Source organism: Agelaius phoeniceus, chromosome 10, assembly GCF_051311805.1.
Source record: "Agelaius phoeniceus isolate bAgePho1 chromosome 10, bAgePho1.hap1, whole genome shotgun sequence".
Taxonomy (NCBI): Eukaryota; Metazoa; Chordata; class Aves; order Passeriformes; family Icteridae; genus Agelaius; species Agelaius phoeniceus.
This window is the reverse complement of record NC_135274.1, coordinates 5,484,189-5,507,672: the sequence shown is the minus strand read 5'-3', so window position 1 is coordinate 5,507,672 and position 23,484 is coordinate 5,484,189. Positions and strand designations below refer to the sequence as shown.

Below are 23,484 nucleotides of genomic sequence, written 5' to 3'. Positions count from 1 at the left end.
TTAACGACACAGTGCATCCTATTACAAGCAAAACTTTAGATACTTTTATTTAGAATTTTAACAACATTAACCTTTTAATTACAAATTTAAATATTTTAACAGTAGTCATAACACAATACAATATTCTTAAACTTTTACATTGTTTTTAATAAAAAACAATAGGTCTGTCTCCACCTCCCAGAAAACAAACACAATACAGAGAGGAGGCTGCTGTGCCTGTACAGGTACAACAGTGGATGGAGGAGTGCTTTGTATGGACCATGAACCATTTACATTAACCTGCATGGTTTGGGAAAACAAACTCAACAGTTTCAGGTACAAATGGTTCAAATAATCACAGAGCAATATTGTTTAGCCTTGAAAGAGCACAGTCCTCTAGAGGTTTCTTAGAGGGCCTCCTGCTTTAATACTGATATGGTGTGATTCAACTTAGCTTGGAAATTACCAAGATTTTCAACATGAGGCCCCAGGGCTGCAGGAACAGGGCCTTTCCTATTTCAGGCAACTTATGGACACAGTTTGAGTTTTGAAATCTACGAAACCTACGCCTGACACAGCCACAGCTCCTAATATTGTGTTATGGATATCCTTATTTGCCTTTTTGTATCAGTCACACATAAAGCCCTGCCTTGCATCGGGTTCAGTTCCTGTTTGACTGCTCTCACATCTTCTTCCCCGAGGCCTAGGACCTTACTGTACACAACTACACACTGTGCAGATTAGCAGGCAGGAAGAGGCAGGTCTCTGCAGTAGAAGCATCATGTTGATAAAGAGTAAGAACAGGACAGGGATGAAAAGGATGGGAAATTAGAGAGAAACACACATACACACATTTGCCTCTCATGCTTGATCAAACCAGTTACAATCTCAATTTCAAACCAAGTCAGCTAAACGAGTGGTTGGGATTAAGTCCACCACAGCATCTGCAGTAAATGGCACCTAGTTCACCTTCATTCTAAGAAAATCATCAAATTTACAAGCACAGTGAGCCTTTTAGAGCCCTGTGCCATTTCACTTCAAACTTTCTGGGCAAACACTTGTACTCTGATAAATAGAATACTCTTAGTTCAAAAGTCAGATTTGCAGGTCACAAGGTTCTTGTTTCCCTTCCTGAAACTTTTTAAAAATCAGGACCATAATAAAATATTTGCCAGTCCCTAAACATTTTCAATATAAGATCTGAAAAATCTCTACTGAGCTTCTAAAAGTCTTGTCTGCTGTGTCTTTTAGAGTTCTATGATGCAGACCATTGGACCACTGGACCATCCAACTGGATTTTCTCTGGCTTTACTTTTTAAAAATGGCTTTAATTGTTACCTTCTTTAAGTTACTGTTCATTTCTTTTCATACTCTTCACACAAAAGGAAGTTACATCTTACAGAGCTAGGTAGAAAATAGCTAAAAGAAGAGCTGTATAGATGCAAAGTAAAAGGAATGTAAGAAAATGATTAAAAAGGCAACTAAAACACACAAAATTCACATTATGTGGAGACCACAGCATATTTGTAACAAGCACATGTTCTTATACATAGAGAGTTGGTGGTCAGTGAGAGGCTTAGACCTTGGAGGCCAAATTTCATTTAATTAAACTAACATAAATCTGGAGCAATTTTGCTGATAATTCATTTCAGTGACAGCATTAATTCCTCCATATTTACATTGGTAACTAAAAGCAAATTTATCCCTTTGTGATTTATTCGGAGATTGTGAGCAATGACAAGGGCATTGCTGTAAATCAGATTATTTTTGAGTTCTTCGCTTGGCATTAAGAAATAAGTCAGAAAGAGAAATAAAATTTCTACAAGCAAATGCATGAAAAAATAAGTCTCGACAGTCCAACAGATGCTGTAAGTCTGGCCCTTCTATGTGGCAGTCACATCACTGCTCCTGCTCCTTACAAGGGCATTGCATCTCATCCTACAGTCTCTACAGTCATACTGTAGTTTGTGACTGGAGACAGAATCTCAAAATCCACTTCTAGTGTTCAAAAGTTTGTCACTTTAACCTTTAAGTCTCCTCTCAATTTTCATCAAAACGGTCTCAGGTCTTCATCCTGTGTCACTGGATCTTCTCTACAAACTTTCCCCCTTCTCTTTACTTACTGTTTAAAGACACGGAAGCTGCTGTGTACAATGACCACTTTTCAAGTTTTCTTCTATTACTGAATGATTTTTATGGACTCTACACTCAGGTATATTAGAGTTTTCATTTCCTTATTGGTTTCCAGTTTATAAATCTGAAACAGATAGACTCCTTAATGAAAAGGAAACCAGGAATGAAAGGGTTCCCTCCATTTACCCTTTAACCCAAGAAAGAGAAAGGGATTCATTCTTACCTCTCGTCTCGCCTTCCTCGGAAGCGCGCATCCTCAGGATCCCGTGGGTATCTGTCATCCGAAGGTCTCCGTCCTTCCCAAGCACCAGGAGGGCCCCGGTTGGAACCACCTCCTTCAAACTCCCTGTGATCAGGAGGAAAGGGAGGCCCAGGTCCACCTCGTCTCCATTTCTCATCTTGCAAGGGCGGGCCTCCCCTCCCCTCGAACTCTCGTAAGCGATGGCCGAATCTCTTGTCAGGGTGGAAATCATCCCGGAAGTCGTCGGGCCGATCGAAGTCGTCGTGGAAGTCGGGGTGAGGTCCCCGCCTGTCGGGCATGCCCCTGCTGTCCCTGCCATCGCCCCAGTCCTGGCCCCCTCGGAACAGGCCCCTCTCGGGCCCGTGCTCGGGGCCGCCGCTGTTCTGCTCGTGCCGCCGGTCCGACAGCGGGCCCAGGTGATGGTTGGGTGGCCCACGGGCATCGCCTGGAGGGACAAGAAAAATCACAGCAGGTTTCTGTAACCATTTCTAAATCACTTCAGGATGCTCTAGTTCAAACAGTTCTAGAAAGCATATGGGATAGCTTTCACATGAAACAATATCTCTGAGAAAATTTTTCCTGTATATCCCACCCCACATCTATGGAAGCTTTTCTCTCAGCCAAGGGCCTGCACTGTGCTGCAGCCATTTCTCCCTGGGTGCACTGCACTGGGACAGCCCCTCTTTGAGGAGACTGACTCCCAGGAGAACAGACAATATGTTAAATTACCTTTATTAAGACCAGGTCCTTGGTTGTGAGGGCCCAGACGACCTTGTCCTCCTTGCTGGCCCAGGCCTGGTATCAGTGGAGGAGGACCTGGGTTCTGTCCATCCTGTGAGCATGGAAGAACAAAAGCCACATGAATTCCATGTGTGAGTAATGAAAAATGTTTGTAGGAGTGCAAAACAATTTTCTTTCCATAAGGTCTGCAGCTGCACAGGCTGTACACAGAAACAGCTCATGTTCCAATGGTTTCAGCCTCAGTTTGCAGACATTCCCATCAGTAATGCTTCAGTCACTGAGAAACACAGCATTCATAGGAAACAGCTTTTTTCACATTTTATCTGTCACGGCCAAAGATGATAAAGCTCATATTCTTCCTAAGTATGAATATTCTATAAGAATGTATTGAATTTATTGAGTATTTGATACAAATATTCTGTTCCTCTGGAAGAACAGAGGAATTTTCCTGAGGAAAATATGTAAATTTGGTTGAAAAATATCAGGTACTGATTTACAGGCAGTTAAAGAGCTTCACAGACCAAAGAATTCATTTGGAAACGAACAAAAAAGAGAAACTATATATGCAAAAATAAGTATCAAGAATGTTGGGATGAGGGGACAACAACAGGGCCATAAGGGAACCTCTTCTCTAAACCTCTGTAAGTTTTTAACATGGAAATACATGAGTTTAATTTTTAACATGACGGCAAAGTTCATTTTTCTTCATTTTAGGATTAAAAAAAAAAGCAGAGGCAGTAGAGTGGGCAGAATTTTCTGTGCCTTATGTGATCCCAAAGAAAAAAAATAAAGTATATAAGTGGTTTTTGGTATATTTTTCTCATTTTTGGTGAATTTTAAAGGATAAAATTATGATGTTTAAATTCAGCTGCTGTCACTGACTCATGAATGATTTTGACAGGACCTGCTGTGGTGACATTGGCAAGAAAACTGTGTCTGGATTATGTTCTGATTCTGCCTTTCAACAGCACAGGGCTGACAAAAAGTCATCACTTGGGGTTTGTGCTTGACTGGAACTGAAAAGGGACATGTACAGAATTTACACCACAGATAAAGAACCCAATCCAATTAAAAATATGAACCAGACAGAGCTGAATCCTGCAGGACTGCAATAGAAAACCTTCCTATGCTGACATGACCAAAAAGCCAATCCCTCCCCAGACCCTTACCAGAAACCCCTAAAAATGTAACTTTTTTCCTAGACATGTTTAGTATGCAAGATTTAGGCTTGGCCTTCACACTAACTTGTTAAAATCCTTCCAGACTGCAGTCTGGAAATACTTAAAGACCTGTACTCCAGCACACAAATGGGTCATAATTACACTGCTTAACTTCTCCATGAATCAAAGTGAAATCATTTTAATGCTCTACATTTATTTTTGAGAAACACTACCTTTTTGTTTCTGGTTGCAGGGAAGCAGAAAGTTTATTTGTGCATTTACCCCATCATATCCTGAAATATTGTTTTAAATTAAAAATTTATATTCAGCTGCAGTGTAGGTGGTAAAAACAAGAAAGCACACAAATATGTACTACAAACTTCATATTTGCAGTGATTAATTTTGTAAGAATGTTGGAAAAATAAGCAAAATAAAAGATCTTGCTTAATGCCCATTAAAAAAAACCCAAAATCCCCAAAAATACTTTCCTAGTGATGGAATGTTGACTGGAGTCCAGAACAAATCCATCCTCTGACTAGGTAAGAGCCAGCTATCACAGTGGCTCTGCTGTTCCTCAGCAAAACCTTGCTGGAGTTTCAGCATTTCCCATATATTTAGCAGATGCTTACTTAAAATAAATTTTATGGAACTTCTTCCATGTATGGAAGTGTTTCACCAAAGCAGCAGTTTTTAGCACTCAGTAAATAACTCCCCTTAGCAGAAACCTTGATTACAAACAAGCCATGCTTTGCCAAGCTGGGAACACAGAGCCCTAACTCTGCCTTTTCATGGGCTTTCTGTTTCAAAATTCATTCCAGGCCTCAAACTGGGAAATATGCAGAGTTTAGAAAGAGGTACTTTACTAAAAGTGGATTTGTACATCCCAGCAAATCCAGTGTACAGCCAGGGCAGGTAACAATGATATCTTATATGGAGATTAACCCTTGCAATTATCTGTAATTATTCTGTGTTCATGTCACAAGCCCTTGATAAAGCAGATATTCACACACTTCTGCTACTGAAAAGGAAGACAAGTGATTTGTACAGGTTTACAGAAGAAAAAAGCCACATCCAGAACACAAAACAAACTAAAGTCTATAGTTTTAAAAAAACCCTCACATATGGGGCGATTTTAAACATGAACTAGGCTGTATTCACATTACAAAGAAGCAAAACCTGACATTGTGAATTTTAAAATATGTTAATTTTTAAAAGCCATTACCATACTAAAGGTGCACAAGGAAGGAAGAATGGGTTAAAATACCTCACTGTGTCATTTTTTAGTATCTATAAAAGCCTTTAAGACAGGCTTGTTATTCAAAGAAAATAACCAGCCACCCATCAAAAGCACTCTAATGAATTCCAAAGTGTCAGTGGCAAGGGCAGGGCAATTATTCTCAAAGAAAAATGAGTCTCCCTGGGACAGCAATGAGAAACAACTCTGCTGGTTAAAGTTATATAGCTGGGGAACCAACATTCCTTTGGTAACTTGGGTGCTTTTGAAATCTTGGCAGCAGTGGCACATGAACAGCCTTCTGGAGAGAATTATTGATTTGTAAGGAAAAAATATTCAAAGAAAGCCACAACTTGTGGGCTACTGTGCTTCAATCTGAAAAGGAGTCCCTGAGCTAAAGCTCATTTGAATATTCAATTTCTCATTGTGTTTGGTACTGGAGTACACACTATGTCCTCTGCATGTCTAAAGCCTTGACTGAAACTATTGAGTGCAGGTCTAAAAGAGACAATTCTGGTTAAAAAACACCACACATTCTCTTTTTTCAATTAGGTATGTTTTTTTCCCCCCAAAGTTCCCTTTCAAAATTCACCTAGAACTGAAGACACTTGAGACAAAGTAAGAACTGGTGCTATCCAGCTGGGAACTTATGGGAGGCAATAACCACTGAGAGAGAGCTCTGTGTGATATGCAGTAGAGCAGAAAATGGAAAGTGCTGTGTCCCTCTGTATCCCTCTGCACCTAAAGTCAACTGTTAGGTGCAACCAGAGCTAAGCTGGTTCCAGGTATGTCAGCATCTATGGTAAATCCATCCCATAGTTTGGATTAACTACTCTGGACAACTGAGAGTTGGCAATACCTTGCTTTAATTAATACATTAATTATGTTTAATACTTTTCTTATGTTCAGTTTCTTTAAATTTGACTTTTATTAGTGCTTTTCTGCTCCCAGTGAAATACCCACTTAAGACAGTTCAGTGTCTTTAAATTAAAAAAAAGAAAAAAAAGGAGTTTCTCTTAAGGTTACATATTTTCATAGCAGACTGGTTTCTGTACTACTATTCCCAATAATCCCTTTTCCACAGTTTCCTGTCATAGAATCATGAATACTTTGGGTTGGAAGTGACCTTAAAGATCACCTATTTCCAGTTCTGCTGTTTCCATGCTACAGAACCCTTTCTATCATCACTTCAATTTCCCTGAGGCCTCAGTCCTGCCAGGAATACCCAACCTCCCTTGTCTCAGCTCCTGCTGTGCATTTCTCCTGCACACCCAGCTACCATTCCCACCTTCTGAGAGCTCCCCTTGTTCCAGAGACGCCCACGTACCTGACTGAAGGGGGGGCGAGGCCCATCCCCCAACAGAGGCGTTTTCTGCTGCTGGAAGGGCAGAGGGCCCTGGGAAGGGTGCGGCCCCCTCGAAGGGTTTGGCTGTCCCTGAGGTCCTTGCATGTTTCCTTGAGGCCCCACCATGGAGCCTTGTGGAGGTCCCTGCTGGCCCTGGGGACCTGGCGGCCCACGCATTTCTTGTGGCGGTCCCAGCATTGAACCTTGAGGCGGGGGTCCCTGAAGGCCCCGCATCTCCTGGGGACCATGTCCTAGTAAACCACTTTGCATATGAGGACCTCTCATTTCTTGTGGATGACCCATCATCATCCCTTGTGGATTAGGTCCCTGGTTATCTCTGGGTCCTGGTGGACCCTGCATCCCTCTTGGATTAAGTCCCATCAAAGGCCCTTGAGATATAGGGCCCTGCATGCCTTGGGATCCCGGAGCTCCTTGCATGCCGTGAGGAAGAGGTCCTTGCATTCCTCGTGGACCAGGTGGCCCCTGCATTCCTTGACCTCCAGGGGGACCCTGAGGACCCAGGTGACCTTGTGGGCCAGGTGGGCCCTGTGGTCCTAAATGAGTCTGGGAGCCGGGCAGGCCCTGCGGTCCCAAGTGTCCCTGAGGGCCAGCACTGCCCTGTGGGCCTGGGGGCCCCATTGGCCCGTGAGGGCCTGGGTGTCTCTGCATTCCTTGATGTCCGTGTAAATCCTGAGGCCGTGGCATTCCTTGTGGAGGCCCCTGGGGGCCTGGAGGTCCTTGTGGTCCCATGAACCCTTGTGGACCTCCAGCTCCTTGGTGTAATGGACCTTGAGGTCCCATTTGTCCTTGGGGTCCTGGAGGTCTGAACTGTCCTTGTGGGCCAGGAGGTCCCATCTGAGGCATATTCATTGGCATCTGCTGAGGTGGAAGGGGCTGCTGAAAGCCTTGAGGCATCTGTGACATTGGGCCTTGCCCTGGGAAAGGCTGAGGTCCATGGAGAGATCCTCCTGGGGGTGGTGGCTGCACTTGCTCAGCTTGCTTTTGTGCAAGTCTCTCAATCTTCAGTTGCTGTCCAAAAAAGAGACAGAAAATCAGTTAAGCACAGAAGTATGTTACAACTAAAAATCAAAGCAGTCATCCCATTTCACAGGAATTTAAGAATGCTTTCCTTGTAACTAACAGAAATCACCAACTGAAGAGAACCACTGGTAAGTGAGATGTGAGGGCCTCACTGAGAGATTCACATCATCACACATTAAGTGCAATATCCTGTTCAATTAGATGTCTTTTTGGAAAAAGTGAAAACAGCCAAACAGGTGAAACTGCTGCAGGAAGCTGCTCACTTTAGTGCTGAAATCCAAATCTGTCACAGAAAGGACTGAGGCAAACTTATTAATCCCTGTGTTTCCACACACACATACCTCCAGGAGTTGTGGGTTTGTGTACTGAAGTGCTGCCATTTCCTGCTCAATCTCTGCCTGTGATTTCTTCTTTTCCTCCAGCTTAATATCCTCCTTTCTATCATTCAATGGCTCAGGTGGGGGAGGCAAAGGAACTTTATTTTGCATCCATGCCTACAAAGATGAGGAAACACAAGATTAATTCTGTAGAACAACATGTGTGCAACACATTGCTGCAATGAGAAAGGATAAAAGGATATACTGAAACATTTTGTAGTATGGATACTTGAAAGTAAAAACAATGCTGAATAAAACTCCTGTATCTTTAAGTTCTTTCTAGGTACAGATACAAGATAGAAGGTATTTAATCCAATATTTTATGTTTAAATAGTTATTAAACTAGCTACTGTGGTACATTGCATGGGGAGTTGATACAGGAGAGCTGTAAAATCCAAAACATTTCAAAAGACACACTTTTTGAAGCTGGGAAAAGAACAGGTTGTTCTGTTCACTCTGTGCCAGGTACTTACCTGCTGAAACTGTGCTGGTATTGGTTTTGCATAGGGAACTTTTTTCTGTGGCACTTTCTTTTGGTCCTTTTGCATTACTTCCTCCATTCCCCAATCCAGTCCTGGGATTGTCATCTCAATGTCATTGGACTCATCTTTCCCTTTGGCACCAGGGAAACAAACAGTCAGAGCAATGCAGGCTTACACAAAGATCCTTTATTTTTTTCACAGAGGTTTTCAGCTCATCCTTCTTTACACAGGAAATATGAACAATCCAAAACTTTAGAAAAGAGCTCCCAAAGAATATGAAAAAGAAGTGCCACAGTATCTGGATTGCTCAGGAGAATGCTTCTCCATAGCTATTACTTACCCATCTGCTCCTGCTCCATAGCTATTTTCAACTGTTCAGGTATTCCCATCCCAGGAATGACTGCCAGGCTGTTGGGCTCCAGATCATCTAGAGAAAAAAAACAATAAATATTTATAATTGGAAAATATTTCTTTACATTACTACTTTATCCTTTTGGATTCTCACATGCTTGTACCATTAGTATCATATTCCAATAGTAAATAGATATTTTACAACTGGTAGGTCACAATTTAGTTTCATGTATGAATTACAGGATATTTAAGGAACTGCAAGTTCAGGTTCATAAATACACCCCAAAAGGTCAAAAACTACATCCTTTCAGGAAGATTATTTAGGGTAGAAGCTCAGAAAAAGAAGTAGTAACTCATAACCAGTCCCATTTTTGTTATAACAAATCTTATCTATTTTAAAATTTAATTTGTATAAAGTGCTGCATTTTAATCCCCCCTCCTCCAAAAAGAAAAAAAAAAACCACATATAATCAAAAATCTGAAGAAACAGATGCAACTACAGGTGGCTGAGTTGAACTGGTCACCATTGAACTGGTCAGTCCTGAGCAGCCTAAAATTATTGGGATAAATCCTTAAGAGTAGAGTTTAAAGGTTTTAGTAGAATTATTTTTGCTTTTCCTGTTGCAGTTCAGGACTGTGGGAAGCCTTGAAGACAGATGAAGTTTTCAGAAAGAAAAGGAAACTGGAGATATTGCCAGAGGGAGAGCCAAACCTCCTTCCTGTGATTGACAGAGCAGGTCTTACCTCCTGGAGCTGTGGAAACAGAAGAAAAGCCATTGTTGGAATGATGATCACTGATAACACAGGCAGTAAAATCATCCTTAGAAAAAGGTATTTTTGCCCAAGTGGTCCCCAATGCTATAATTCTGCTTCCTCATCTTACCCAAAAGTGTCACCTAATGAGCTAGGCCTGTTCCTGACCCCAATCCTGACCTAGGCCTGTTCCTGACCCCAATCCTCTTCCTTCCCTACTGAGGAAAAATGCCTCACCATATTCCACCCCATCCTCTGACATCCCAGGCAGCAGGTTCAAGTTGTAACGATCTCGCATTTTATCTCCAGGCCGATTTCTAGTCCAAAACTTGCTGTCAAAAGGAAGTTACATGATCTCATTAAAGGGTCAAGAGCATTAACAACTTTCAATCTAATTAGTTCTTTGATTTTTAGTATAGTTTCTTGATTATGTAAGGATTCAACTCTTACTAAATCAAGTTTAGCTCTAGATCTGAACACAGGGTACGAGCTTCAAACAAAAAATAAAAAACCCAACATTACAACCTAGAAGATACTTCAAAGTATAATGGGTGTAAGTACAAGGCATCAACATCAGATAATGAAAAAAATATTTCTAGTCCATTCCAAAACCTTCTTGCTCAAGTATATTCTTCATATACACTAAATATACACAGGCCCTCACAAAAATTTACTGCATTTATAAAATGCACTGTGTTTATAGCATGTCCAAACTGAAAATACAAACTACAGCCTCTGAAGGTGTCTGCAATGTGAAAAGACAGGACCAGCAGATGAAATTGCTGTGGAGATAGTACTTCTTCAGCAAGAAATGACAAGAATTCTTTTTTAAAAATTTTCTTCAGTGGATTTAAAAGCTCCCACCAACCAAAATCATAATATTTGTTACAAGAGGTCAGACTCTACCTTGAAATATGAAATGTCAATGCTGCCTAGTGCTTCCTAATTTATGTTAATAAGTTATGTCTCTGCTTTGGCCACTGGTTGTGTAACAGAACCATTCCAATCTATTTATTCACTGATGCCAAACACTGTTCTAGTTTCTAAAAGTAAATATGTTCCCTTAGACCTTCTCTTTAAATACTTGAAATTACCTGGTGTGATCATTTGAGCCTGAACACAGAATGTGTCCAAGGGGATGCCATGCCAGACTCCAGATCATTCCTTCATGGGCCATTTCCATTCCACCAACCTCCTTCTCAACCCTGAAGCATTAAAAAAAATAAAAATTAATCATACACAGCTGAATATCTCCTACAGCTACAACAGAAAACTTCTGCTATCCAGCTGTTCTTCATCCTCTATCCCATATTTTGTCAAATTTAAGCCTCTGTCAATTTTCTACTGGGTGAACTGATTGTTCCCTGTGGTTTTAACAGGCAGTTCAGTAATGTAGGGATTTTTAGTTGTACATTTAAAACCAAAATAACTACAGCACCTCAGAACAAGCTTTAAGAAACTAGGAGTTTCAACCATTCATCACAAAACACATGGCTGGTTTTGTGCAAGCAATTGTATCCTTTAAAGCACATTTCTACAGGAAAAGTTCTTTGTAAATGAAGCATATTAACAAATTCCTCAGGTACAGAGAAGAAGCATTATCATAAATACTCAGGTTGAATATGGACCCAAAGGGGAGAAGAGGTATTTTGTGTTTTGTCTAACAGCTTGCACAGCTGACCAACACCTTTCCAACATGCTGATGAAAATGCCACATACCCAACATGCCAGAACAGCAAGGACCCATCAGAGCCTCCACTGGCAAACAGCCCCTCATGAACAGGATGCCAGGCCACAGCTGAAACACACAGCAAGCCACAATCACAAGGTGTAATACCAGGATTTCAAATAAATGGAAATCATTTTCATTTTAAATCTAAGCTAATAATAACAATCTACATGCTAAAAAGAATTCTGACCTGTGGCCTCTTTCTTATGCCCCCTGAAGACCTGAAGTTCTTCCTTCAGGTTGCGGATGTCGAAGAGCTTGCAGAGGTGGTCACGAGAAGCTGTCAGCAGCCAGTTGCCATTGAGATTCAGTTTCACCTCCATCACTGTGTTTTTGTGAGCATGTCTGCAAGCAGAGGGAAACAAACAGATTGTTTGTCCTGAAGCTGGTTTCTCAGACACAGATATAAATGTGGTGTTTGCCAGTCACAAATATTCAGGTTAATCACAGGGCAGTTCAGGCTACTAAAGCAGAACACTGGGGCTTCCTGTGCAAAGGCCCCGTGCTTTGATCCTGGTCTTTTGTACTGCAAAGCAACTGGTAGCACTCACTGAGACAGTATCCACTTACTGTGCATGTTTCTACTGCAGCATAACAAAGTTTTCATCAGCCAGATGAAACACCTTGTTTGTTTTTCCCTATCTCAGTCTGTATGAGAACTGTGTGGCTAGATTGTCTGTGCAAAAGAATAAAGTAAATTTAAATAACAAATGCTAAAGACTCCATTTTCCAGGTAGAGAGTTGTCCTCATCTAACCTCTGGATTTTCTGGCACAGCTAAAGCACCAGCTTCATGTGTAAAGCAACTGTGTATGGCTGAAAAGTTGTGAGGAAAAGAGCTAAGGAGGGAACTAAGAAAAAGTTATTTTATAAAGTTAGCTTATATTTGAGCAAATCAAAAATCTGTGGGTAAGAACTTACAGTGTGGCAAGGCTCTGGCCAGTCTTTGGATCCCAGAACTTGATGGGCTGTTGGCTATCTTTACTTCCTGAAACAACTAATCCCTTGGTTGGATGCCAGTCAACACATTTCACATCTGCTCCATGGCCTGTTAAGATAAAAATTGTCCATTCTGAGATTTCACAGACACTGAAAAATTACAGGGTGCTCACCTTATAACTAATTTAAACTGAATGAAAAACATCACAGAGCACAGGTTACAAAACATAAAGTAAATAAAATCCCTGCCAAGATTTTTAGCTTGCCTTCCTTCCCACTAATCATTGGGAGCACTTTCTCCTCAGATTACGCCCTCAAATCAAGCTCACTGGAAAAATTATCTAAGTTTCTGTTTAAATTGGTATTTTTCTTTAGGCTTTGGCCTTAGACAACTTCACAGTATTTTAAATGTAGCACTGATGAAGCATTTATATGGAGGTGGTGAGGTAAAATGATTGTGTGACACTTCTTTCAGTGAAAAACTGAGGAAATATAAAGCAAATACCTATTTGTTCCTATTCTATCAGTACTATCCTTTTGCTGTCCTGTCAGAAAATAAGCAAAGAAATTAAATAATGGATCTGAAAACTAAATTAGTATATGATGAAAAGAAACCTTAAGAGATGTGATCTCTTACCAGTTTACAGGAATTCAGGTTTTTCCAGTGCTTAAGAGTTAGCAAAGAAAAACCCTTGTGATATAATTTCCTTTTGAATTGACTGAACTTGAGAGAGAATCAGTGCTGTTCAGATGAGCTAAAATCCATTAAAAAAATACCAAAAAACAAAAAGCCTGTTCCTGCTGCATGACAAAATGAGTTTCTGAGGTTAACTATAGGAATGAAATAACAAGCAATAATTTCTTTCTCCAATCTCTCTCCACACCAGCCCACTTCAAGGCAGGGCCAACAGTAATAGTCCATCCCAGAAAATGAGGCAGCATGCAGTAACTGAAGAAAAAAGCAATTTGAGAAAGGAGGGTCTGCCTGCAACATGAAGGCACTGAAGTGATAAATGGCATGGAAGGATGGGAGCACACTCCAGGAAAAACTAAGGATTGCCATCAAGTCAGACAGCTCCCACACAGACTGCTCTGCTACACAGTGCAACACATAAGTTAAAGCAGCACAAGCTGTCTTAACACACATCTCACTTTGACAAGACATTAAAAATAAGCATCAGCTGAAATTTTCCTGAGGCCACAGAAAAATCAAATTAGAATTGATGCCCTTCTGAGCCCTGAAATCACAAGCCAAAGATTAAAAGGATAAAGGTGGTTCCTGTTTATTGAAGGATGCACTTATGGCAAAATGCACATGTGATATAGGGCTATGACACTTTTATAAGCTTAGCAAATTAGCATAATTGACAAGAATCCCCAGTCAAAAGTACAGCTAATGAAGTAATTCCCCCTTGGTTCAGCCTCCTAGTGAAGCCTCCTCCCTTTCTCCTAGCCCCACATTGTTCATGTCTACACACATGGGGAAGCAGAAGAATGGCCTTGGTTCACTGAAGAAGTGAGATTAGAATGGGATTGCAGGAATGTGTCTGTCTAACAAGTGCTGGAAAAGTACTGAATGCTAGCTAAGAAACCATGTAACATACAATAAGAGTCTGCAGAGCTAGGAATATATGAAAAATATTTTAAAAAGCAAAAATCTTTTGGCATCAGAATAAAGAATATACTTGCATCTTAAAATAGAAGAAAACCCATAACATATAGAGCACACTCTCAAGTGAGTGCAACTTTCCTCCTCTCTGGAGGAAAGGACAGACAGGGAAGAGGTTCCTGACCAAAGAAGAAATGAATCCAGCCTTGGCAAGTATATGGGAACAACTATAAGACCTGACTGACAATGTAGATGAATGAACATAACTCTTCCCCAGGCACAGCAGGCAGAATTATCTCTGGAATATTTGGGGTTTCAGGGAAGAGCAAGAGCCTCAAGTTGCCAAGACCATCAATGTACTCTGGTGGTCTGGGCTACCAAGAGAGGCCCTCTGAGATGTAGGGTTTCCTTCCTCTCTGGCTTTTCTAATGCAGAAAGAAGTGACAGGCACTGAGTGCATTTGCTATGACTAAATCTCTCAACTAAAACATGAAGCTGAACAAATCTTGCTTCCCAGTGTTTATTTGGAAGCAACAATTCAGGCAGGAGTAAGGGAGAGAGTGCTCCTCCTGCACAGGGGAGGGGAATCCATGCTTGCACATTTCCAGCTAAGGATGTTCTGTAGGTAGCTGTCATCATGCAGTCCCCCCAGGGAAAGAGAGGAGATTTTAATTCAAGTCCCTCATAGAAAAACACCTCATTAAAGTTAATACTTTATTGAACCATATGAAAATGTGTTCAGACTAGAATGCTTGAGTACTATCATAGATATAAAATATACCAAGCCCATCAAAACCATAAAAATCTGCTGCCTGCATGGAGTGACATTGGCACTGTTGCTGTTCCTGAAACAAAGACAACTAGCAGTGGAAAAGCACAGGAAAACATAGGGCTAATTATGCTTGATGGGAAAGATTGCACCCAGAAAACAAGTGATGCTGGTGAAAGGCCATCTCTGGGTGACAGCTCAGCCTGAGCAAGGCCCTGCCTTAGGCTCTTCTTGAGTTAAGCCAGCCCAAAGACGAATACGTACCCTGAGAAAAAGAAGGTTTAGAATGGGCAATGTTGAACAGAGCAATTGAAGCACCCACCCTTTCCAAGTCTTCAGAAGGGAGAGGCAGTGACAGCACAGGCTGACAGAGCTGAGAGGCAGGAGAAGAGCCCAGGACACTCAGAACTTGTAACCAGAGCAGATAAACCATTGGTTTATCAAAACATATCAAAAGGCTTTTGGCTATCAGCACATGAATACTGTCCATGGGGATCAGAACTTATAATATTTAAAACCATAATTGTTATAATCTTTGTGTGATTAAACAGGTAATTTCTGTTTAAAACTGGCATTTCCTGCATTCTTTCAACCAGTGCACTCTGGATTATGGCAGCAGAGGAGAAAGCTGGGAGCCTCCTGTGTAATCAAACCAGTGATGGATCCTGCCCTCAACAGAGCCTGTCAGCCCCAGCTCTGCAGAAATGGGACCATCACACTTTTAGCTTCAGCTTCCCAATGCAATGAAGCTTTCTCAAGAGAAAATAAAATCTTTCCCAACAACAATTATGCTTTAAATACACTATTCTCAAGGGATGAACTAACTCAGAACATTTACATAACCAAAATAACTGAATAGCATCATCTAATCAGACCTTTCTTAATTTCTTTTTATATTGAAGCAACTGATGTTGTATATTGCTTTTCCTTCTTTCTGCTGAGAGATGGGCACACTATTATCTGTAATGAGACACACGATGCAGAAAATACATTTAAAATAACATTCCAGAGAAAAAGCCACCTCACAGATTTTATTTCACAGTTGTTTTCAGTTCAGCCTCTCCTCTGGTACAAAACCCCCTTGTCCCCAGACACCAGGCTCAGAAAACCTTAATTCATGCAAATCTCTGCAGTTTACATTCCCTGTTTGCTGGCAAAGCTTTTGCTCAACAGTCACACACACTTATCTGCCTCTCTGCTCAGAGCTGCAGGGTGAGAATTCCTCTCTGAACAATTCCTTCTCCTTTGCATGGGCCTTATTATCAACTCCCTGTCTCGTAGGGACACTTTAAGGATAAATGAACTGAAATGTGTGAATTGTGTAGGAGTTGTGGCCATAGAAATCCCACAAACCAACCAACATGAAAGACTGAAGGCAAAGATTTTTGAGAAACTCAAGTAATTTAAAATCATGAGTGAAAGTCTGAGCATAAACCTATATACAAACACTTGTTGGTTTTACTTACTACAACTTTTTCCAACCATTTAAAAAATTTGCAGAAAAACAAAGGCACATATAGCACCTTTGAAAAGCTTAAAAACAAAAGTAGTTCCCCAGTATTACCTTTCACATGCATAATAAATGCTTTGAGTGCCCTTAGTCACAATCTTCTTAATTAAAATACTGATTGTTAGTACTTCCAGCCAATTTCTTTGAAGGGTTGTTCTTTAAAAGACACTGAACAGGAATCCTGGCTAGTGAATAATAAGATTATATATAAAGGTATTTGATCAAATCAAGTATGTCAGAAGTCTGAAAAGTACACATATTATAAGGATATGATTTTTTTTCCCTCCTCACACTAATTTCTGCATTTATGACTTTCTGAACATAGCTTACAATGTAAAAAAGCTGGTTTGAATCACTGTCTTTATATTACAGTCTATAAAATATCCACATATTTTATAATGCAACTGTGTATAGCAGTTATAGATAGATCAGGTTTATTGCTGTAGCTTAACTTTATTGTTTTATATTCCTTCCCCATGGGATGTGCCCAATTCTGAAAGCACATAAATTCAAAGAGAATTTTATAGATGATATTGGAATATTTCTAGATCCTTCTCAGCAATTATGTAAATGTAGACACACACACTAAGATGCCAGTCTTAAGGCATCTTCACATTTTAACACCTACATTCCAAAGAAAATGGGTATTTATAACTTTTTATATTTTAAAGAATTAACCATCATTTAATTGCAATGATACTGTTTGTCACTTAGAATTCAATTTGTTTGGATATTTTTTTAAATTCTGTTCTAAATGGAGAGTAAACAGAGTTGTGTATCCCCCACCCAGCCTGGTTAGATCAGTTTTTTTGTCACCACACACTGACATTGACCTTCCTGTTCTCTGTGTCCCCAGAACAACATCACACCTCTCAGAGGGCAGGGCCTTGGCACAGGATTATCTCCAAGGGATCTGCAAAGAAGTCCTCCAAAAAATGAACCAAACAAATGTTTTGGAGTCTGCCTATAGCCTGTACCATTAACTTAAAAAAAGCCAAACCAGAAAAAATTAATTTGATTAGAATATCAAATAATTTGATGCCTCACAGTGACATTTTATGTCAAAGTAACTATTGGACAGCATTAGGTCTTACAAAAACCAAGCTAAGGTTCTCCACCCTTAAAAAAAAAAAAAAAAGAGGGCAAGGAAGAAGGGACAGAAAAGAGACCTGCAAGTCCAAGATAATGGGAACCATGTTAGCAGAAAGGAATTCTAAGTTTTAACATAATTCTATTAGAATTTACTATTTGCTTCCAGCCTATTATGCAAATTGGATTATTCTGCCATTATTCTGTTCCATTTTTATGAAAGGGTTTTTTGAAATGTCACATGGCAGTCATCCACTCCCCAGAAATCCCCTGTTCCATGCACAGCTCCCTGAGGAACTCAATTCCCCACAGCTAAAATAACTGGGCACTGTTCTGGTCCCACTGACCAGCTCAGCAGCAAGGACAGGTTTATATCTAATTTCAGTCATTTAGTGCTCCTTGTCCTATAGAGTTAAGTGAACTGTCCTCACCCAAGAGGTGTCCTGGGAGCTCCTGCACTTCCTCTTCTGCACTCCAAGAATGAATACCACAGAAATCCTCCCCTAGAGATACACAGCCAGCTTGTGCTTTTTAGCATCATGTGGGAGGTTGTGCATAAAAAATTCAAGAAAAAGTTCCTTTCAGTCTTCACTGATTAAGAACAATGCCTTCCACCCTACTTTCAGACTTCTGTACCACAAACACAAGTTTTGCTGTCCTTTGTTTGCTCAGTCTAGCTCTCTTCTAGTTTATTAATCTTGTTATCTAGAGCAACAGCAGAGAGATTGCTGAGAAGTTTTAGTCAACCTACAGGGGATATCTTCCAGATCCTTAGTATTCCACTAATTCAGCAACAGAAAGGGACATAATTCATATTTGTTTAAAAATTTATGAATAATTTTCTTTTTTTACACTTCTATAATCGTAATTTCTTCCCAGACAGAAGCTCTTGTAACAGGACAGTTTATCATCTGTGAAATCAGGAGGTTAAGAAACAATACTAATCACAAACCACTAATGAAACAGGTGTGGGTAAACATTACTTTCCCCAAGATCAGCCAGAATAGGTAATCAGTGTTTCCATAAATGAGTTTAGAATTTGTATGTGCTCATCCCAAACTTAAACCAATCAGTGAACAGTTTGAATTCTACAAAACCCTCATGAACTGGCAAAATAATTTAAATTTCATGCTGATTGTGTGTTTGCACAGCTTGGTAATGGTAAATGCACTGCAAGAATGATGAATTAAAGTTGTTACATATGTAATTAGCAGTAAAGTGAATTCTTTACACCTGTGGAAATTCCATGACAGTATCTTCTGTCAGGGCTGGCTTATAGCAAGGGGAAGAAAGGCAGCTGAGTTCCAGTGTACCTGGGAACTGGTCATGAAGGGTTCAGCTTTTAGGTACCCACATGTTCAACTTAAAGGGATTGTTTGAATTCTTCAATTCACTGAGGCTGAGCAACTCCCAAAGCTGAAAGGATTTCTTTGGACCAGAACCAACAATCACAGAGCTGAAGATGCTTGCTAGTTTAGGTCTGTGGTGGCAGGTCCATGTTTTTTAATCATTGACTATGATTAAAAAATGCTAGAGTTCATGCTAGAGTTTACAAACACCCTAAAGATACCTCTCCTTTTAGACATATTTTCTTTTTCCTAATTCCTGAAGTTATTTTTGGGCTTTATCACTACCTACACCTCCTCAGGTTATTTGTGCTGTAAAACATATCAGGACAAAACAAGTCTGACTGAGACCAGTATCTGTACCATGTTAAAAGGTGTTTAACATTCTCTTTGTGAGAACAACAACAACAAAAAAAATCAATTAAATATGCATGGTTCACAATTTCTAATCATAAGACACAGTTAAGTCATATCTAGACTGACCACAGATAATTATCAACACTAAGTTATTTTAGTATGTAAAAATATTACTAAAATGTCACTTAATTAGCATCCAGATATTTTAACTTAGCACCAATTTTATGCACTTAATCCCCTATTTATATCATTAAGAGCATCTCTGTGGTGGAGATCACCTATGTGATAATGCTTTAGATGCAGCACAATGTTTTAGTGCAATACAGCAGTCATTATTTCTACTTAAAAAGTCACTACTGATCTTAAAAAAAAAATTAGAAAGCTCAGAGTTAGCTCAGAAGAAATGACAGGGGGAAAAAAGGGCAGAAAGTGTCCAAAGAGAAGATAAACCACATTAAAACTTCCAATACCTACTTATTCCAAATAGAAATGAGAGTGCTTAGCAGTAATGCAGCTGAATTCAAGGACCAAGACAGGTTTTCCTCACAGTTCAATTATTTATGAAATGCAGACTGGATTCTACTTTGCACTCAGGCACAGTTATCTACTAAAATTCTTATTGTTATCTACTAAAATTCTCATTGCTATTTATGATTTCTTTGCATGTACTTATCAGAGAATTAAAAGGAAGTTTTTTTAATTGCAAAAGGTGGAACCAATTTTTTTTTTTGCTGTTTACATTACCTGTAAAGTAGCTGGGACTAGATGTTCTTTTCTGTTAAAAAATTAGCCAGCCTACTTTGAAAGCAGCAACACACTTGCTTTTCATTGACAGAAAATATTTATTTACAAGGGCATTTACATTTAATGATAAGAAAAATATCGTACAAGAAACATTAAAAAATGAACAGCAATTTTAAGAAAATCTCTCATGCTTCACAACATCAACATCTGGCAGGAGCCAAACCCCCACTCCCTCAGGAAGAGTGTCCCAGAGTTTTCTACTGTTTGTTTTCTGGCCCCTTCCTTAGAGTCCCTGCACTGGATCTGACAAAGGCTGCACTGCCCCTAAGGAGTGCTGAGAGTCTGGAGCCCCAGGCAGGACTGAGCTCATCCACACAGCAAGGGGAGAACAGGAGAGGACAGAACAGGGTGGGTTCAGCTGTGCCAAGAGTGGAACAACACTGGTCCTTCAAGGGCAGAAATGGCATCAACTCAACAGATGAGAAATTCCATTATTTTGGCAGTCATGAGTCTGCAGTTTTGATTGCTTTGTGGCCCCATAATTGGGTACAGAATCAAATTGCTGAGCAGTATTGCTCTGTAAATATAGACCAAAATATTTTCTGCATGAAAATGTTCCCAGTCAAGTCCTCCAAAAATGAACCAAACAAGTGTTTTGGATCTGGCCAGAGCCTGTGCCATCAAGTGAAAAAAGCCAAATCAGAAAAAAATAATTTGATAAGAATATCAAATAATTTGAAGCCTCACAGTGACAGCTTATTTCCAAGTAACTACTGAACAATCAGAACACACACTTGTATTTTATGAATCAAGAACAAAGTGAGGCATGAGTTAAAAACTGGTGCCTGAAGCTTTCAGGAACTGATGGGATTTTAAGATGAACTGAACCTAGAGTAGCTTCAGTGGGGTTTTCCAAACACATAAGAAACTAGTTCTGGGCACTAATTGTTGAAAATGATCACTTGGTGTGGTTGCCTCCTGCCAACAGGGAGTCACAATCCCCACCTTTCCACCAGCACTCTTCTGCCCAGCCCTTGCCTGTTACACCCGTGTCACAAAAAGTTTGTGACACTTTGTGACACCTAAAGTTTGACAGATTTACTGAAACTACAGTAAGTAATGCAAAGAAGGAATGCCAAAACCACAGTATGAATTTGGATGTATTTTGAAATTAACTTGGAGCTAATAAAGGAACTTTGGTGCATCCCAAAATTCAGACTGGCAATTTAGGTAACAGAGGGGGAAAGGAAGGAAATCAGGGCAGACACTGCAGAATTTAGTACCTCCTTGCCTCTAGCTCTCTGCTTTGACCAAAATTTTGGTCAAGGTTCTAAGTGGTAAAATCAGAATAAGCTCCTAGCTCTGGGAAGAGAACAAAGACTTCCAGAAAATCGAAGAGTAACCATTAGAATTAATTTCCAGTAATTATTTCCTTTAACATCCTGCTGGATACTCATTTGAGTTCTGCTGGTGATTATGGCTGTTGCAAGAGAAAAGAACAGCCCAAATACCTAATTTAGAGGCCAATTCAAGTTTCAAAGAAACCCCTGTGTGGGTTTCTTTATGACCAGAGAATTCTCTCAGCAAGATGTAAAAAACTAAAAAAAAGTATTTGTAGATCTCAGTAAAAGAAGTTACAAGAAGTCTTCTACTTTGATGTAACTCAATATACCCTTACTGCCAAGTGAACCCAGAATATTTTAATAAAACCACCCAATACAGAAGGACTACCAAGATCTTTCAGTTAACTTGATATTCTTTAACTGGAAGAATTTTTTCATGGTTAAGATGACAGGGCAGCTTCCTACCTTTTTAACATCCCTTTGAGAGAAGAACTATCACCTGTCAGTCAAGTCAATGACTTTTAAAGCAGCCATGGTCACCTGGCCAGACCCAGATGAGCCCTTGTCCACCAGGTGCTCACTTTAAGGGCCAGCACTTCTACAGAAATGCTGTTTTTCTTCTTGCTGGCCAAAAAAAATACATGTAAGCTATTTCTGACAGTCAGCTTACCATTACAAAATATCTCATAATTATGAGCCCACTATCATGGGAGGCTGGGAAAACTATTTTCTTTGGTTGGAGAGCAAAAAGTGCATGACTGCCAATACTCCCAGTATTAATAAACAGCAGCAGGCCTGGGGTGAGGTGAGAGGGCAGACAGAAAGGTTATTATATAGACTGCAAGAAAAGAATTGTGTCAGTCAATAATCCAATTAGCAAGTGTAAAAGATGCAGGAAGGGATATGAAGACAGAGCCATTCCATTTGCTCTGTGCATTTTGCAATGCCACCAAGGCTGAGCAAAGGGGGAGCAGCAGGTGCACTGCAATAAACTTTGGCAGAAAGCAGAGCACTGAGTTACACAGCACTGCTCTTCCTGAGCAGCCAGAATTCTCAGCTCAAGCCAAAAGGGCCAATTTTCAAGCAACTGAAATAAAAAAGGGCTGAAAAATGACAGGGACAGAACCCCACCTAATGAACAGAGTAGCATGAGCAGAAACAGAAAAAAATCTGGCATGTAATTATCATATGTAATATCCCACTACTATATGGGTATGTTTATTTTAGCTGTGATTTGGGGCTAATGAGAAAAAACACAGCAAAATTTAAAAGAAATAACAATCTCAGTGAAAAAGTGGAATTGAAATGCAGGAGACAAACAATGATTTGAATAATGTTGCAGACACCTAAGAGAGAGAAACCCTTCATTTGAAATTTTAAGCAGCAGAGATGAGGTCAGGCAAGAGACAGAACAAGGAATGTTTTCTGTCTTACTTTAAATTTCTGCACCATCAGTGATCTCATTTCCTCTTATTTTCCTGACTTTCCTGTATCACCACTACACTCCCAGTCCTCTCTTTCTTGCCACCTACTAATTCTGAAATTTAAGAAAATCTTTCCCTCTTTTACATTTAAAAATAACACTGCAGTTCCTAAGTAGAGAAATACAAATATATTTTAATTCTAAATAGAGGTCCCTTATTAAACAACTGTTCTGCAGTGTTGCTGTACAAGTATTTATGAAGCTAAAATTCTGTGTATCCCTATGTATAATTTTAAATTTTACAAGCACATGAATGGATTTGAAACAAAGTTCTTCACATGTGACTGAACAGAGAGACAGGGAAAAAGGTGATGTTCAAAACTTACCAGGGATTTTGTGCAATAAAACCTAACAAAGAAAGGGAGAGATGTCAACAGGAAGAAATGGGATAAAACAACCAAATAATACTTAAGTAACTCAGATATATCAAAACCAGGGGGGAAAGATATGGAGAACATGTAAAGATAACATATATGGGCATGAGAAGAAAGGCAAAAGGGTTATCACCAGTTTAAGTGGGTTTCCAAACAAAAGTGCTGGCAACAATTTGTGGAAAATCCTGTCCTCAGATTCCTTTACTAACATCACACAGAGATGTGAACAAAACAAGAGAGATGCAATTTTTAAAGTTAAAGCAGGGGAAAATATTGCTGCTATTACTTCTTAGTGTAAAAAAAAAAAAAAAAATATATATATAGGTGTGACACAGTTTCCTATGACAACATTTCAG

The 23,484-nt window shown here is 39.8% G+C and overlaps 1 protein-coding gene across 2 annotated transcripts in view; it reads right to left on the bottom strand.

Moving 5' to 3' along the window:
• Positions 1-23,484, bottom strand: part of WDR33 (WD repeat domain 33) — a 72,636-nt gene that overhangs the window by 5,687 nt on the left and 43,465 nt on the right. Inside the window, exons 8-19 of one of the 2 annotated variants that reach the window (XM_077183666.1) lie at positions 12,487-12,613; positions 11,757-11,911; positions 11,557-11,635; positions 10,932-11,042; positions 10,075-10,169; positions 9,829-9,837; positions 9,074-9,160; positions 8,725-8,864; positions 8,216-8,368; positions 6,816-7,862; positions 3,083-3,185; positions 2,336-2,798 (exon numbers count right to left, since the gene is read on the bottom strand). In XM_077183666.1, coding sequence (XP_077039781.1) covers positions 2,336-2,798; positions 3,083-3,185; positions 6,816-7,862; positions 8,216-8,368; positions 8,725-8,864; positions 9,074-9,160; positions 9,829-9,837; positions 10,075-10,169; positions 10,932-11,042; positions 11,557-11,635; positions 11,757-11,911; positions 12,487-12,613 — 2,569 coding nt within the window. Of the gene's footprint in view, positions 1-2,335; positions 2,799-3,082; positions 3,186-6,815; positions 7,863-8,215; positions 8,369-8,724; positions 8,865-9,073; positions 9,161-9,828; positions 9,838-10,074; positions 10,170-10,931; positions 11,043-11,556; positions 11,636-11,756; positions 11,912-12,486; positions 12,614-20,012; positions 23,103-23,484 lie in introns of those variants that run through there. The other variant, XM_077183665.1, reaches the window with a different exon arrangement.